Source organism: Sebastes fasciatus, chromosome 3, assembly GCF_043250625.1.
Source record: "Sebastes fasciatus isolate fSebFas1 chromosome 3, fSebFas1.pri, whole genome shotgun sequence".
In the NCBI taxonomy this organism is placed as follows: Eukaryota; Metazoa; Chordata; class Actinopteri; order Perciformes; family Sebastidae; genus Sebastes; species Sebastes fasciatus.
This window is the reverse complement of record NC_133797.1, coordinates 12,604,952-12,623,136: the sequence shown is the minus strand read 5'-3', so window position 1 is coordinate 12,623,136 and position 18,185 is coordinate 12,604,952. Positions and strand designations below refer to the sequence as shown.

Below are 18,185 nucleotides of genomic sequence, written 5' to 3'. Positions count from 1 at the left end.
TGAAATGAACATTGGTATTTTTTAGGGCTGTCAAAGTTAACGCATAATAATAATGCATTAACGAAAATGTGTTTTAACGCCACTAATTTCTGTAACACATAAACGTAATTTGCGATTTTTAGGTTGTAGCGGGCTCAGTTTTAAAGCTAGAGTGAAGATACTGGTATCATATGAAACTAAAAAACCTAAAGAATCCATTGGTACCAAACATGTCATACTAGCTTGTCGAGAAGAATGCTAGAAGCGTAATAACGCTTCAAACGTGCCAAATTTTGGTGTGGAAAAACTGGCATGGTCATTTTCAAATGGGTCCCTAGATGTTTGTTATGCTAAATGCAGTACCTGTGAGAGTTTCTGGACAATATTTGTCATTGTTTTGTATAATAATAAATATATAATAAGAAATATATACATACGTTTGCATAAAACAAGCTTATTTGCCCACTCCCAATTTGTGATAATCCCGATTAACTATGGACAATCATGCGATTAATCGCGATTAAATATTTTAAGCGGTTAACAGCCCTACTATTTTAATTTATTTTTTTTTCATACAATTTTCCCATACTGTGATCATCACAATTAAAGTTCTATTCACCTCCATTTTATTTGAAATCTCAAAATCTGGACAAATAAAACCCAAACTATCTGCATGCAAACTATCCGCCACTAGCTTTAAGTGAGAAAATATGTTGTTGTTGTTTTTAATTTGGGTGAACTAACCCTTTAAGTCTTTAATGCATTAAAGTGAAATTAAATGATTTATTATCAGACAGGCACAAGCAGGCAGCACATATGTTTCTGGCACATTTCAAATGGCCCGTGTTTAAGAAGGCGCTATATGTTGCCACGTGTGATATTTATATGTTGTCACTGCATTAGCATGATGAATGCAGACACTTTTCATTAGAGACAAATGAAAGCTATTCTGACACAATTATGGCAAAAACAATAAGAGCGCTGTGTGAGCCACTCCATGATTGATAATACTGCAGGGGGGTGGTTCGGTGGTGTTGGGCTTAACCAGGCTCTCCCTGAGGGGTTTTCCCTTGGCATTAGTCAGACAAATCCCTTTGTCAACCTCTCCCCTTGCCATTTTTATTCATAAGCATTTGGCCCTAAGAAAGACATCAAACCAAGAATACAACGAGGGGTCAACATCGTCTTTGCGCAATGTTAACCTCTGCATTGATGAAGCTAATTCACATTTCCTCAGTCCAGCCTACGGGGGTTCAGGAGAGGAGTGGGAGGAGGAGCAGAGGGAGGCAGCATGGTGTGTGTGTGTGTGTGTGTGTGTGTGTATAAATGCATGCATGTGTGTGTGTGTGTGCCTCTCTGTGTGTCAGCGGCCACTTTGTAGTGAGTCTTCCTCTTGACCCGGGCCCCTCCACATGGGGTTTGCATTGATAGCGTTCGCTGAAAGGAGGGGAAAGTGAATGTTGTCCGAGCTCATTGGAATGACAATGGGGGCATATGGTTGTGTGTGTGTTGGGGTATGGTCATGGCAGCCACCATATTCCTCTGTGCAGGGTTGCCAGGTGCTTCATGAACGGACCCACTGAGAGTCGACAAATCATACACAAATGCAACAGACTGGCTCGTGGCTCTTCTGCCCACCAGGGGGGGTTTCTCCGTATAGCTGTCTGTCTCTTTTTCTTTTTTCCCCCTGCGTTCTCCTCTCTATCGCTGATCGAAAATGATACAACAAACCATAACAACCTAACAATTAAAACACTTGAGAGGACTGTCAAGCAGAGTCACCATTCATTATCTGTTTATCCTCCTAATCACTACTTTGAACACACTGTTAAAAAAAAACGCCCCACAGAGAACAAGAGAATAAAGATAACCTGATGTAGTAGCATCCCCTCCCACACAAAGCCACTTCTTCTGTCATGAATAGTCAGCTCCACCCTAATGACTATTCAATACAGTCTGCAGGCTGCAGATGAACGGCCAATCCACAGCAGCATCTGCTGCGGGCCTAACTCGCCAGACGCCAGCCTTGTAAGAGGGCCATTGCAGGCTAATTGAAAGACAGAGGCCATCTCTCAAAGACGATGTTTGTGTGTGTGTGTTGGGAGGGCCGACCTGACAGAAAGAAGAGTGAGAGGAAGAAAAGAAAAGAGAGGAGAAATAATTGACAAAGGATGGAGAGAATGAAGAAGAGGGAGTGAGGAGGAGAAAGGGAGACATTCCTCTCCTCACAGAGAGAACAGCTGACCTGTCAGCGTTTGTTCCCATGCGGCCATATTGGAAAAGCCCCTGTGGGCATTGAATTAGCACAACCCAAACCCACTTCATGTAATTAGAGTGGCCTGGTGGTCTTATCTTATTTTAAGTACATGTTTCAGCTGCGATTTGGTTAAAAAAGCAGACATACCTCCGCACGGTTGATAATCCGAAATGATTAAAGCTCGAGCTGATGAGATATCACAACACAGTCTCACTGCAGTTCGTGAAATAGTCGCGAGATTTAATCTATTTGAACCGTGTACATAGACACGAATTTCACTTTTTTTCGTGACACTCAACACGACTTTGAAGAACATATTTTTTTGCTTTTTCCTATGAATGTCCAGCAGCACGTGAGGCATGTGTCAGTTTCTGCTTCAGTCTTTTCAAAAATAAAACTACTTAGTTTGGTTTAGGAAAATATCAACTTGTTTAGGTTTAGGCAACAAAACTACTTAGTTAGGTTTAAGAAAAGATCGCGGTTTGAGTTTAAATAACTCCGGAAGTGCCGTAACTTAAGTATGGAAGTTATCTGACAAAAACTACTCAGACAGCTTTAGGAAAAGATCGCGGTTTGACTTAAAATAACTCTGGACATTCCGTAAGTTAAGTACGGAAGTTGCGTGAAAAATATATCAAGTTTGACTTCGGTAACACCGGTCTCCTGGGCGAAAGTCCTGTGTTTTTTTACCCACACTTGCTGGTCTTTATACCTCCGGTTCACAATTACGCGGATAACATACGAGTTGATTCTGGGCCGGCTCTAGCCACTTTGGTGCCCGAGATGAAATTCATATTTGGAGCCCCCGGCGCCACTCTAGGGTCAGGGTTCTGGAGGGTTGAACCGTACATCACAATAGTTTTAAGAGAAAATTTAAGATTTTTATTTTCATAAATAACTGTATTTATTATAATATAAATAAACAATTGGTCACTGATATTGTTAGCTTAAAAGTGTTTAGTTAGTTTCACTACAATTTACACTTTTATTAACAAGTAAGCAGATGAAAAAGTCTGAGAAAGAGAGTCACAGGGGTGAAATATTTATTATTTTATTTATTTATTTATTTGTGCATTTGTTAACTCAATGCACAAAATGAGGAAGGGCGCTCACCGGCATTTATTTTTTAAATTATTATATATATAAACTTTTTTTTTTTTTTTTTTTAAGAGGGCGGCCAGTCCCCCCCAGAAGGTGGCGCCCTAGACGACTGCCCATGTGGCCTATGTCTTAAGCCGGCCCTGAGTTGATTTTGTGCTGACCATCACAAAAAAATTGAAATTAGTGTCTATGTACACAAATCAATACATTGAATTTCGTGACTATTTCACAAACTGCAGTGCGACTGGGCTGGATATCTCGGATGGATAACAGGTTAGAAAATTAGATAGAATAGAAAAAAGCGGGTAACTGCAGCCTGCAATAAACAGTAAGTAATAAAATCCAGTTTGATCTACATACAAGTGATCAACAGAAATGCAGCTGGTGTTTACACTTCTGAATGTGACAAATTGGCTTTTCTGTTGTTTTTCACCTCAAGGTCTCTTTATCCTCTTTGCATTAAAAAAAAACAACTGAAAAACCAGCCTCCACAAACTAAAGGATTGCTGTCATAATTCTCCCCAGTTCTCCTCTGGCAGTTTTTATTACTAAAGGCGGTGAATAATTTTTTCCACCCTGGCCATCCCAAATAACACAATCCTTCAGCATCACTTCTTACTGTGTTTTATGGCCAAGCGTAGAGGAGAAAGGAAGAACATTCAAATGAAGCACTATCTAGTGCCGCGCTATGACATTCATATAGTGCAGAGGAGGGATTCATCAGCAGCCGGCGAATGTAGAGAAGCAAAGGGGGGAACTGTTCACTGAGAGCACGCGGAAGTGACTCCTGAACAGATTGTGAAAGGATGAGTAAAGACGAGGTGATGAGATGGGTTTAATGGTCGAAATTGGCATGGCGCGGACTCGTATCCGATGATGGCCACATATGTGCCGTTTCAAAGTGTGCTTTCTGTAAATTAGGAATTGCTTATGTTCAGGCTGCGCCAACAACAAGTGTACATGCAGGCCCCAAACCACACCAGTATGATCAGGGGCGTGCAGCCAGTCTGTTACTGGCTGGCAGAGGAGTGTGATGGGAGCAACTGCTCCACCAGGTAAGACACGGATCTCATGGGGTTCAGGTTCAGGTTTTATTGTCATCATGAGGAGAAAAACAATGTTGGCACCCTCTTAGCATTAAAACATTTGGTGTCAAACTATTTATTGAGTGACTAGTTCCTTATAGAGTCCACAGCAGTGAGAATATTCTGCATTACTTCAGCCAGAGAGCCATGAAAAGGTTCCTTTAAGGAGAGAGTAACTCTGCATTATACACTCCCCATGGGGTAACCTCAGCACTTCTTGTATTTCTTGGGAGACTGCGCACCTGTTCTTGCTTTTCCTTGCAAGGGGATCATGACATGACATGTTAATTTATTGACTCCATTTTTATGTTTCTTTTTATTTATTTTTTGCAGGTTGTTTGGGGAGGTGGGAAGCATTGAGCAGTAAGTCAAGCTTTTTATTTATTTTTATTTTTTTACAATCAAACCTCATGAAAGACAAAACATTATGTTTAGTTCTGTGTGAGAGGCAGAGTGGAGGTGGTCTTTCATTTTTAAAGGGTTAGTTCGCCCAAATAAAAGATGAATATATTGTTGAGTGGCAAAAAGAATCTAAGTACATTTACTCAAGTAGTTATGTATTTCCTTCTGCTTTTTATCTACTCTATATTTCAGAGAGAATTATTGTACTTCTTACGCTAGCTACTCTGAAGATTACGACTTTATAAACACAACATATACATATACATATACATATACATATACAACTCCACCTCGAAGGCTGTTGCCATTTTAATGCGGTACTGAGCACGTTTACCTTTATAATACTAACATTATTTTAGTGAAGTAACATTTCTGAACGCAAGACGTTTACTTGTAATGCAGTATTTTTTGCATTATGGTATTTATACTCTTAGTTAGGATCTGAATACTTCTATTTTCACACCTATAAAGGTATGCATATATTTTTGGGGTTTATTGAGGTTGGCTTTCTGCTTCTTACTCAATACAATGGAGGCGAATGACATTTTGTTTGTGGTGCTCAAAATATAGAAAAATTACATTTTAAATAAACAGCAACATCCAAAAACAAAGTCCCACACCCTGCTCTTTTACTCTGAACGTTTTTTACTGTGACTATTTCTTTGGTAGGAAATTGCTCCAGAATAACAGGGAGATGTATTTGCCAAAGAACTATTTAACCGTGCATCTATATGTTTAAGGTAATTGAAGCAAAAAGTTATGTTTTACCTCTAATAAGCAAAGTAACAATTATGAGATGATGATGATGAATGCGTGCAAAAGTATAGTACAAGAAGAAAAAAAATTAACGAACTGACTCAATGATATCACTAAATATCTTGAGTTAGACATTAGCCACCAGAAGCTACTGGTCATACCAGACCAAGTGAGGCTGCAGCAGCAAAACCCCCCGGGGTGTATTACACTGAGCAGGGGTGTGTTTTATTGCTTATGAGTCCAACTTTTCATTTGTAAGAAGAAGAATGTGTTATTTCTTCTTTCAAAAAGTATAAAAGTATTTTTTGTTGCATTTAATTCCTGTTGGGCGCCATTATTTAGTCATTATTGTATTGTATATGTTGTTTGTGTTCCAAACCATGTAATTATGGCCTTGAGTCGATACAAATCTGGATCTAAATCTGAGGTATCCGAGGTGAATATTTGGGCACATAAAACCGCGATTGCACGGTGAGATACCACCAGAGGTTAAAGGAGAGAATTATTTATTATATGATTTGGTTGAACTAACCCTTTAACAAGACCCTTGTGGAAGTCACAGCAAAGAGCCTCCAGACCCTGGAGATTTCAGTTTGCTGGTCCACGTGTATCACAGCGATAACGGTGCCGCTTATGATCCGGCAGCTCTGGCTCTGCACTGCGAGGCAGGAGAAGCCGGGGCCGTCAGGGATTTGTCAGAGGCCTGTTATTACATCTCTAGTCACATAAAATATGGCTGCCTCTCCAGAGATCCCACTGCGAGATAAATCCACTCTCCTCCAACCAGGCCGGCCCTCGCGATGAAACCGTCCAATGGTGTGCCTCAGCCAGTGACCTCTGGTAATGACGTGTGATTTATACAGTTACATGTTTTAAACTGAGAGACCTCATCCGAGCCAGCCTATCTCTCTCTCTGTGTGCATCTACAGTATATCTGGTGTCATGTGAGATAACAGGCAGGCCTTTTGGAAGAGGGGGACACATGACACCCATCTTTGGGGTCTCACAAAATGGCTACAATGTGGATAGTTTCCCCCGCAGCTGTCTAATCGCAGTCTAAGCCTGCAGTGAATGCTGCGTCTCCTCCTGCCATGAGGTCACTAACACATATTGCAGGGTGGCACTTTAAGCTAACAGACCGCAGTGTGGAAGGCCTAAATCAACACCTGGTTGGGAATAAAAAAGGGGCTTGTGTCCTGTAAATAGATTTAAGTGGCCGATTACAGGAGTGTTCTACACTAACACTACTGGATTATGATTAACCAGAGCTTTTTATTACAAATCCATCAACACAAACCTGAAAGCTTACAAAATAAAATGAACTAGACACCAGAAGTGTATGAGTGAGTATCAGAAAGAGTCATTTTGCAGACAGTCAGTGATGTGGTCTGTACCGTCCCCTGCACAGTCTAGTAGCTTTAGAGATTAAGTTCTGTGGCTAAAGGAGAGCTGAGAGGCCGGCCATGTCGTTGACCTTGGCAAGCCAGACACAGAGATGATGACACGCCACGACAAATATCTGTCTTTAATAAACAGGCGCTGAACACCAGGATCCAACATTGATCAGCTGGCGGGAAACTCATTTGATGTAAAGTGACAAAATGTGAACATTTCTACAGTGTATGTTCCCACAAAGCATCAACCTGTGTGCCATTTAATGCATTTTATAGTTTGGTTATTTAAAGAATAATATTATATTATAATGTCAATGCTCTTTCATTTGTTATTTTAATTTTATAATGCTTTATGTGTGTGTAACACATTGCCTGTTTGTTAGATTCAGTCAGGTAGGCTACAGCACCACTGTTTTAATACTAAGTGTTTTTTTGATCATGAGTTTTTTTTTCATTCAGATTAATTTTGTTCAATTAAATTTGTTCACCCTTATTAATTAGTATTAATACAAATTTAAAATGATTAATTTTATAAACATCTAAATAAGTTTTAGTCTGACTTCTTATATTGGCATGCCATGTATTATTATTATTATTTTTGTTATATTTTTCTTTTTATATTTAAACCCTGTTGTCTTTTTTTTAATGGTTTTGGGAAACTCCTGGCAAATGTTAGAGACACATGTTCAAAAGTTGGCTATGCTTCAACACAACATCCAAAGGACAGTTATCTCTGAAATCAGATCTCTCTCTCTCTCCCCCCCACCTGCAGCAGATATAAACTGCCTGACTTTATAACCTGATAAAGTTCAACTGGACACATAACTTCAGAAGCCCTTTGCACACTGACAGCCAAAGATATCTTTCTAAATACATATGATATAAGTCTATAATAATAATAATAATAATAATAATAATAATAAAATGTCTTTTTCTATTGTTTTCAGTCCTGTCTCTTCACTGTAAGAATTTGCACCCTGTGTATAATGTTACAGTTTAAGTAGCATGGACAAGAATTGGCTGATTAAATGTTGAATTAATGGTTTAATAAAATAATATATAGTAGTAGAATAATATGAGAAACATTTAAATAACTCACTAGGCTATATACAAATATTTAAATTCGATCATGCATTTATCCTATATCATCATCATCCTCCTCCTCATCATCATCATCATCATCACTCGGTTGATGTTTTATTTTTACGTGAAGCTAATCGTTGCAATATTGACTTAAATCATCCTGAACAAGACATTCATTATTAATGTAAATAAATATAATATACTACAATAACAGCATCAACTACAACAAACAATGTGCAAATAAAAATGATAATAATAATAATAGTAATAATAGCATTAATAATGGTGATATATTGTTAGCAGGCTTGTCTTACAATTTCCATTTTCTACAGTAAAATTATCGGCATTTTTTTTATATAAACATTGAATAAAAAACTAAATGAAAAACTACCATTGTCTTTCTTTTGATCGACATTTAATTTTTATTTTAGTTTTTTTTTTTCTTGGGGTAAAAAGAAATCATATATTTTTTTTTCCTGCTGCGTAAATTGGTTTTCTTATGCAAATAGCCCGTCGCCGATTCTTCCGACCAGCAACCAAAATAAACTCATCATGTCAAACCTGGAGGACGCGGGGAAAATTTGAGAGAGGAGATGAAATATTTCTCTCTCGGATGATATAAAAGGAGCCCTTTCCTCTGAGTTATGGCCCGGATTAGGCGTCGCTGAGAGGGATGCATGCTGCTCCTTCTCTCTCCAGCCCCAGAGGAGGTATCATCATCAGAGCTGATATATGGCCCAGCTCTACATTACCTTTACAAAACAAAGGATCATCCAGCAAAATATCCGTCTGACTACTAACACAACACCTGAGTCAACTTGTCTTTTTTGGGCGACATCCGGATAATCCAAAATAAAAGCTTAGAAAACTGCTGCTGAACTATAAAACCAAACTTTTACGCATAAAACCACTTAAATAGGCTGTGATCTCTCTCCTCCCTATCTTTCTCCCTCTCTCTCTCTCTCTGCTTCCCCTCATTTACCCCATATATACCTACTATTCTGGTATCTCACCACACGACTAAATTAGACCAAAGATGATAAGAGCACAAAGCATTATAATAATAAAGCTCCTCCTCCTTCCAGCCTTCCATGCGTCCTAATTAATGGGACACCCCCAGTCGCAAAAAGCCCCGCACTGACTGGACTGCAACATAGTCAAAGAGAGTGAAAAGGGAAGAGGGCGAAAGTGCCACTGGAGATAATTGATTACCTACCAATCAATGAGAACTTGTTAGTAATCGTCAACTCTTTTTGGACCTCGCCATTTTCAAGGAGGCATCTCACTCCTGCGGACTTGCTGCTCCAGAGGAATCCACACTTTGTGAAGAGACATCCTAATTTTGGAATAAGATTTTTCTTTTTCTTCATTCATTTTTGTTCACCTCCCACAACTGTTATGTGACTTTTTTTTCTCCCCCTTCGATAGCATCGCTCGTTTTTTTTTTAAACCTGCTGACTATATTTCAACGAAGTCCCTTTTTTTTACAAACTCTCCAATGATGACATCCAAAGAAGTGGCCAAATGTGATGCTGCAGTGGAGAACAGGAGGCGAAGTCCTCTGGACCACTTGCCGCCTCCCGCCAACTCCAACAAGCCGCTGACACCCTTCAGCATCGAGGACATTCTCAACAAACCGTCTGTGAAACGAAGTTACACGATCTGCGGCACCGCTCATCTCATCTCGTCATCTGAGAAGCATCGTCCCTCCAGCATCCCTCTGTCCAGCCGGGCGCTGCTCAACCAGACCTCTCCGCTCTGCGCGCTGGAGGAGCTGGCCAGCAAGACCTTCAAGGGGCTGGAAGTCAGCGTGTTACAGGCTGCCGAAGGTAAATCTACATCTCCATCCTCAAAAAATACACTTCAAATACATCTTTTTTTATTATTTAATATTAGGTGTTTGCTCTGTTTTTTTTTCTTATTCAATGGCCTAGCACAAAATAGAAAATAAGCATTTATTTTGCACCAAAAACATGAATTAAATGTGTTTAATAACCAGAATTTTTTTTTTTCACAAACGCATATTTTTCCTCTTAAAATGTCCCATCGAAAACAAAGGGCGTGTTAATTTTCTTGGGCTGCATGGGCTGGACGAAAAATAAATCGCCACCGCTTTTCTTTTTAATATTAGTGTCTCTCGTGTGTGTCTGCATGGTGCTCAATATTTCCCAGTGGTGTCTGTGTAATATTCTTGTAATTACCTGTTCCCACAAGAGCTAAAGGCTTTTACTGTTTCACATATAGGATCACTTTCTTTCATTGTTATTTTTTTTTTGCATTGGGGTCACTTTTACGCACACACTGCAGCGGTGCAGAGGAGAAAGCCATGTGCACCTGCAGGATCCACGTCTGTGTAATATTCTGAGCTAAAGGCTTTACTGTTTCATACATAGGATTACTTTCATTGTTATTTTTTTTTTGCATTGGGGTCACTTTTACGCACAACACTGCAGGATGCAGAGGAAGAAACCATGCACCTGCAAGGAATCACGTCTGTGTAATATTATTGTAATTACCTGTTCCCAGAAGAGCTAAAGGCTTTACTGTTTCACATATAGGATCACTTACGATACAATTTTATTGTCAGTTTGCACTGAAATTCATTTTGCATCCTTAGGCAGCTCAGTTTGAGAAAAAGTACACATACAATAGACATACTGTTACCATAGACAGACAGACAAGTAAGACCCATCAGACAAAAACAAAACACATCACCATTATTCATACATAACCCATTACAAACTTTCATTGTTATGTTTTTTTTTGTTGCGTTTTGGGGTCACTTTTACGCACACACTGCAGATATGCAGAGGAGGAAACCATGTGCACCTGCAGGATTCACATCTGTGTAATATTCTTGTAATTACCTGTTCCCACAAGAGCTAAAGGGCTTTACTGTTTCACATATAGGATCACTTTCATTGTTATTTTGTGGGGTCACTTTTGCTTGCACACTGCAGCGGTGCAGAGGAAGCAAGTGTATATACTGTTATGTGAGAATAGCTGCCAAAGCCAAATTGGGGTTTAAACTCAGACCATATTATCTGCTTAAAGTGGGTTGTTGTTCCTTTTCATAACCAGTTTGCACTTCATGCTCAAGGAATTTAAAGGTGATATCACGTCTTTGCTGTTGATATATGCCAGCTTTAGGCCATCATCATTTTCCTGCAGGATCCACCGGTTCTCACTGGGCCTCTGTCTCTCTCCTCACAGGCCGAGACGGGATGACTCTGTTCGGCACGAGAAGCACCCCGAAGAAGCGTCGGAAGTCCCGGACGGCGTTCACCAATCACCAGATCTACGAGCTGGAGAAGCGCTTCCTGTACCAGAAGTACCTGTCCCCGGCAGACCGGGATCAGATCGCGCAGCAGCTGGGCCTGACGAACGCGCAGGTCATCACGTGGTTTCAGAACCGCAGGGCCAAGCTAAAACGGGACCTGGAGGAGATGAAGGCCGACGTGGAGTCGGCCAAGGCCGTCGGACAGGTGCCCTTGGACAAACTCGCCAAGCTGGCGGACCTGGAGAAATGCGCCAACGGCACGCTGGGACACCCGCGAGGAGACTCTCCGTCCATACGGGCCGGCGGCGGCAAGCAGCAAGAGCTCGAGCTCGCTCACAAACTGCGGAACTCGCCGCTGTCTCCGTTCTCAGACCACACAACTAGTAAAGAGTGCTCGGAGGACGAGGACGTGGAGATTGATGTGGATGACTGATTGAGCAGCAGCGTGGGGGGCTGCATGGCTGAATGAGAAACACACAAGAAAAGACGATTTAAAAAAAAAAAAAGACTTGTAACTTACTGCTTATATTGTATACCATATCTCTCAGAAACATGTACCAAAATGTAATGATCTTTTATATCGGCACAGATAGACCTATTCATAGTGAAGCATGAACACAGAACAAGAAATATGCAGTGGTATTTTACAATGTATTCATTATAGCGAACTGTTACTTCTTGCAATCAAAGCAATATGGTCTATAATGACATGAGTAACTTATTATTTTTTTACACTATAGGCCACCACACACACACACACACACTATACACACACACACACACACACCTGTTCCATCGCTTTTCCTATAAGGCCTATAACCTCACACACACCACAATGAAAGTGCTCCAATTTTTTCATATTTTTGCATGTAAATGCATGATTTTATTTGTGATCATTATCTATTTATTTTTACTTTATTATTGTTATTATTTTTTTAATTTAATTGTTTTGCTGTTTTTCTGTGAGCCAACTCGCCATGTGTCACTGCCGGCTCTTCTTCCTCTCCTCTTGCTCCTCATCATCTGTCTGGACCCCCTTGACTTCAGTTCATATTTTGGCGTCCCGATGCTGCAGTGCATGATGATGATGATGATGATGATGATGATGATCGGAAAAGGCAAACTCGGACATTTATGCGTTTTATGGGAATGCTCACGCGACGGCGAGAAAACAAAAAGTGAATATATTGCGGTGATTTTGACAAGCTGTAGGCTACTTTTTAGATTTATTGTTTGGATACAATAGATTTACAGTTATAAATTTGTTATGTTTTGTACACCTGTAAGTGCCTTTCTAAAATCAGGACATTATTTGAAAAACCAATGCACAGACTGTAATGTATATAGGCTACTATGGGAATAAAATGGCTTTTCTGAATATATCTTTTATGTTGTAATTCTTGAATAATATATTGAGGTTTTTTTTATTATTATTATTATTATGGATATAATAGCCTGGGCTTTTTTTTTTCTTTCTAAAAAAAAAATCATTTTAGAAACACGCTCTCCTTTGCCAAATCTGGGCGTGTAAAGCTCCCATCAAAAGCGGCCTATTTAGAGTTATTATTCTCAACTATTTTGTCCCCTTTGTGTCCCTTTCTACTATGGATGCTCTAAACATTTTGTGGCCCGGAATCTCACATCTCCTTTCACATCCCTTAAATGCGTATCGTGGCTTCTTGACCCTTAGACGTGTTTCTCCATTCGTGGCAAAAATTTATGTGAGAAACACAAATCTGGTGCTGGGGGGGGAAAAGAGACGAGGATGCCACAAAAACACAAAGTTTTGGGCCAGTTTCTCCGGGGCCTTTTATAGAGCTTTTTTTGTTCTGCGGGCTGCATGGGCCGTAATTTTGAGCGTAAAGCATGAAAAGTGGGGACAAATGAGCAGCGGTCCCTGATGGGTGCGCCACAAAGGAGCAGGGCCGGTCCCCCGCAGGCTGCAATACTGAAACAAGTGTGTCCCACCGCACAAAAAGGACGCAAACGTTTGGAGGCCATATGGTTTTTTGAAATTTCCTCACAAATTCAGACAATTTGATGGATTGAGTTAACCCTCCTTTTAAACAGTTTAACTGGGCTTGAACAAAGGCCATAATGCCTACATAGACTCTCCCTTCATGAGGGCATCTGCGGCTATTAATGTCTAGCCCCTTTCTTTTCCATGGCGTTTTGAACAAGTCAATGAATTACAATGAAACTGCCCCTTTTTTTGTGAGCCGCTTGTCTTTCTCCGCTTTTTTTTTAAGCTCTGGAATAATATGTTTGACTTCTGTCCAAGAAGGTTTTCTATAAACAAGAAATGGATTTTTGTTGGAAGTGTTTTTAATGTTAAGTAGGCAGCCCATAAAGAGTTTGGACTGTGACATTTATGCCAAAGTCTGGTTAGGGAGTCTTTTGTTTGTTTTCTTCTCATCTCTTTTTTTCCCCTCTCTTCTTTTATTTCTTTTGTCTTTAAGGAGTTTAATGAAGCTGAAAACATGGTGATGTGAGAAAGAGAGAGTGTCCAAAGAGGAACTCAAAAGGGCTACCTCCCGTTTAACTCTCTTTGTGCAGAGAAATGATAAGTAGGGCTGTCTTCTTGTGACTTGTTTTATAGTTTTTTTTTCTTTTACTTTTTTTTCCTTCTTTTTTTAAATTCAGGACAACCTGAATAAGTTTATAGACCTGTAAGCACTTAATATGGTTGAAGCTATTGTAAATTCTCTGTAGGCAAATTAGTCCTACAGTAAAAAATGTATAATTCACACTTTACTTTAATCCCCCTATTTAGCATTTACAAGCAGTATTTAAGAAATGGTTTCTAACACATTATAATATAGTTGTAAGCAGATATAAGCGTTTATTAATGTATTATACTTTAATGTGGGCTCCCATAATGGAGGCTGGTGTGTAAAAAAATAATGAATCACAATGTAGTAAAACACAGTTAATGTAAAATATGTTTTCATAAGAGGAATTAGAATTATTAACAAATACTATTAATAAACACTTAAAAATACCCTTATATCTGCTTACAACTGCATTATAGTATGTTATAAACCATTTACTCTAATAATACTGCTTATGAATGCTAATTAGAGTGTTTAATGTTTCCTTTAATTCATATTTAGTCGTGTTTAGTTAATCAAAGGTAACCCTTGATTTTAAAGGTGCCTCCAAAGAAAAATTCAATTGAATTCATTATTTTGTAAATTGACTCGCAAATATGAGCATGTCAATTTAGAACTCATTTAAAAAAACTAATCCTTTTTAGGCATATATTACAACACTGTGTGTGTGTGTGTGTGTGTGTGTGTGTGTGTGTGCGCGCGTGCGTGTGTGTGTGTGTGTGTGTGTGTGTGTGTGTGTGTCTTCTGCAGCCTATTCTGAATCAAGCATATTTATGAAGGGAGAGAGTGTTAAGGCAGGCTAAGTTTATGGATTTCACTTGCTTATTTTATGAGGGCTTGTCAGGCAGGCCCAGCGATAAGTAATACTACAGTCTGTGGGACCACTTCGTGGTAATTAATCTGGAGGTCTTAAGTGTATTTCAGTATTTCACTTCAAGATGGAAAAAATCACTACTTCAATCGTCCGGAAAATTGAAGTTTGATGCATGAGTCCCTACTGAAACAATAGTACAGCCCTCTCTCTTTTCATCTCTTCCCCTCCCCTTTTTTATACTCTCTCTCTCTCCCTCTCTCTCTCTCTGTCTCTCTATTTTATTATTATTTGCTCCTTGTGGTCTCAGGTGCAAAGTGTAAATTAATATTTGAGACACTGGTCGAGTGACAGCATTAAAGACAAGCTTTCAAATGAATTAATTAGTTTAATGTTTCCAGTTTGTCTTCTCAAAAATAGCAAAAAGGAATAATCACCATCCATCAATGTATTATTATTATTATATGATTATTATTATTGAATAAGTATAAAAGAGGAGATCTGTAAATGACTTTCTATGTGCCTGGATTGCCTGAATTGTAGAGTTTTAATCATAGCCTTCCTGTGGAGCCAGTTAATACTTCAAACTTCAATTTTACGGGCGATTGAACTAAGCATGTTCCTGACAGAATTGATGTATGTATTAATTTCCTTTAACTGTTGATTAATTAGGCTGCGCTGAAGGCTCAAATGGAACAGTTTGTTCGGAAATTTGCATATTAATCAAATTCTAGTTGATCATTCAAATAATCCAGGCTATGTGATTTTTGGGGATGTAGCTTGAAAACATACAGTATATCAGGGAAACCAGTAAATATATACATGTATATTCTCTACTGCTGCTGCTGCTGCTGCACGTCCACTGTATTAAAATCAAACAGTCAGAATGAGTCAATGTCACCATTTGGACTAATTTGTACAACCAGTTTTGCTGCAACCAATACTCTGATAGATTAAAATCATTACAACCAAGCAACAGCAAACCTTGTGTGTTTGTCTTGTAAATAAAACAGAGAGAGATGAGGATTGGTTATTGTATTTTCAACATTTTTGTACTCTTAATTAAAGAGCTTACAACTAGACATTGTGAATCTGGATAAAATAAATATGGTCAAAACTGCACCAATATTATGAAAGTAAAGAAAAGAAATATAGTGAACCAATGGTGTCCCTGAGGGTAGCAGAGTCATCTGGAAGCACATCCAAATCTGATCATCATTTAATCATCAACATCATTTAAATGATGTGTCAGACCAAAACATGCTGGTTATGAAAAACTGCTAATGTTCAGACTGTGACATCAAATTCTGAACTAGATTTGAAAAAAAACAAAAAAAAAAACAGGAAGGAAGTGGAAAAGGAAAAAGGAAATGCAGACATTGACAAGCTTCAAACTCCAATCAGCTGCTCGGCTATGAGGAGAGAGATAAGCAGAGACACCTGCTGGTGTTCACAGGACAGTGTAGCAGCCTACTCCACTGAGCAGTTAACCAGCCATGGGGTGTGTGTGTGTGTGTGTGTGTGTGTGTGTGTGTGTGTGTGTGTGTGTGTGTGTGTGTGTGTGTGTGTGTGTGTGTGCGTGTGCGTGTGCGTGTGCGTGTGCGTGTGTGTGTGTGTGTGCGTGTGCGTGTGTGTGTGTTTGTGTTTTGAAAAATTAAATCTATGCAAGTAAAATGTATATTTACATAAAATAAATACTGCAAAGTAATACTGTTGTTATAAGGACTTTTTAACACATTTGATTTTCCTCTCTCTCTCTTTCTCTTTCTTTCTCTCTCAAATGAAACTGCAAATTTTCTTTATTTATTTGCGTGACCATACATAGGTTGATTAGGCAGGTAGTGCAGCTTTACGATATATTAATGAAAGGAAAAGTAACGCATGTATAAAAACAAAAAGCTGTTTACGCGTACTAAAAAACAATGATTAGAAAAACAAATCACTGCAAAACAAAAGCTAATATACGTGATATGATGAGATTAGGGCTGTCAAAGTTAACGCGATAATAACGCATTAACGCAAATTCTTTTTAGCACCACTAATTTCTTTAACGCAACTTGCGATTTTTAGGTTGTAGCAGGCTCAGTTTTAAAGCTAGAGTGAAGATAGCTGTGTCATACTAGCTTGTTGCGAAGGAGGTTGAATAACGCTCAAAACTTACGCTAAAGGTTGGTGAGGAAAACCTGTCATGGCCATTTTCAAAGGGGTCCCTTGACCTCTGACCTCAAGATATGTGAATGTAAATGGGTTCTATGTGTACCCACGAGTTTCCCCTTTACAGACATGCCCACTTTATGATAATCGCATGCAGTTTGGGGCAAGTCATAGTCAAGTCAGCAAACTGACACACTGACAGCTGTTGTTGCCTGTTGGGCTGCAGTTTGTCATGTTATGATTTGAGCATTATTTGTATGCTAAATGCAGTACCTGTGAGGGTTTCTGGACAATATCTGTCATTGTTTTGTGTTGTGTACAAATCTCCTTTTAAGATACATTTTGAACAGATAAAAATGTTAAATATTTTAATCGACTGATCGATTGTGTGGAAGTAATATCACCAAAATGTAGTGAAAGCATCAAAAGTGAAATACAGTATGGCCTGTGTTACAATATTTGAATTATTATTACTAATGCATCAACATGTAGCTGATTGAGAATGAGCAAAATTGAATTCCGGTCCTTTGTATGTTGGATGGTTAACTCTGTAACAAAGTATCATATTTTATAAGAAAATCTTGAAAGTTTAAAGTAGCTAGTAACTAGAGCTGTCCAATAAATGTAGTGGGGATAAATGCAGTGTAGTAAAAAGTGCAATATCTCCCCCTGAAATGTTTTTAGCATCATTGAGAAAAAATTCCATAATAACCTTTCAGCATATTGTTATTCAAGTGTTCTGAGAGAAAACTAGACTTCTGCACCTCCTCATGGCTCTGTTTTCAGGCTTTAGAAGATCTAGCCAGTGACGGGAGACTTTGGCCAATCACAGGTCATTTCAGAGAGAGAGAGTTCCTATTGGCTGTTCACTCAACGGAGGCAGCTGTCAATCACTCGCGAACTCTGATCAAACAGCAAACTAGGCAGCGCTGATCAAATATGAATCAATACTCTGTTACTGTAATGCCTATTTCTCACTTCAAATGTTCTCAGAAACATCTTGTAGTGTACGGTTTAGCTGTAAAATTAGAAAGTGTGCTCCGGCTGGTGGGCGGTGCTTGCTATTTCCTCAACTGATCTCAACATGGCTGCCGGGCAAAGAGTATTGAAGCAAAGAGACGAAATTCCAGTGTTTTTTTTCTACAACAGCTGCTGTCGCCATTTTGGACTGAAAATGCTTATTATATTTATAATATTTCCTTGTTCAACACAGGCCAATTCGATCGAATATGACAATAGAATAGAAATAATTTTGTTTTACTTTTGTAAGG

General features: G+C 39.1%; 1 protein-coding gene and 1 long non-coding RNA gene across 2 annotated transcripts in view; both read left to right on the top strand.

Annotated features, from left to right (window-relative positions):
• Positions 1-18,185, top strand: part of LOC141764095 (uncharacterized) — a 95,195-nt gene that overhangs the window by 41,441 nt on the left and 35,569 nt on the right. The window lies entirely within an intron of this gene.
• Positions 9,196-12,661, top strand: lbx1b (ladybird homeobox 1b). The gene is made up of 2 exons (XM_074629034.1): positions 9,196-9,886; positions 11,271-12,661. The coding sequence occupies exons 1-2, from the start codon at positions 9,556-9,558 to the stop codon at positions 11,768-11,770; spliced, it is 831 nt and encodes a 276-aa protein (XP_074485135.1). The 5' UTR covers positions 9,196-9,555; the 3' UTR covers positions 11,771-12,661.

Excerpts from the sequence above, each read along its gene's own strand:
- lbx1b (XM_074629034.1), top strand. The coding sequence starts at position 9,556 with ATGATGACATCCAAAGAAGTGGCCAAATGTGATGCTGCAGTGGAGAAC. Across the intron at positions 9,887-11,270 it reads CGTGTTACAGGCTGCCGAAG|GCCGAGACGGGATGACTCTG; the intron begins GTAAATCTACAT and ends CTCTCCTCACAG.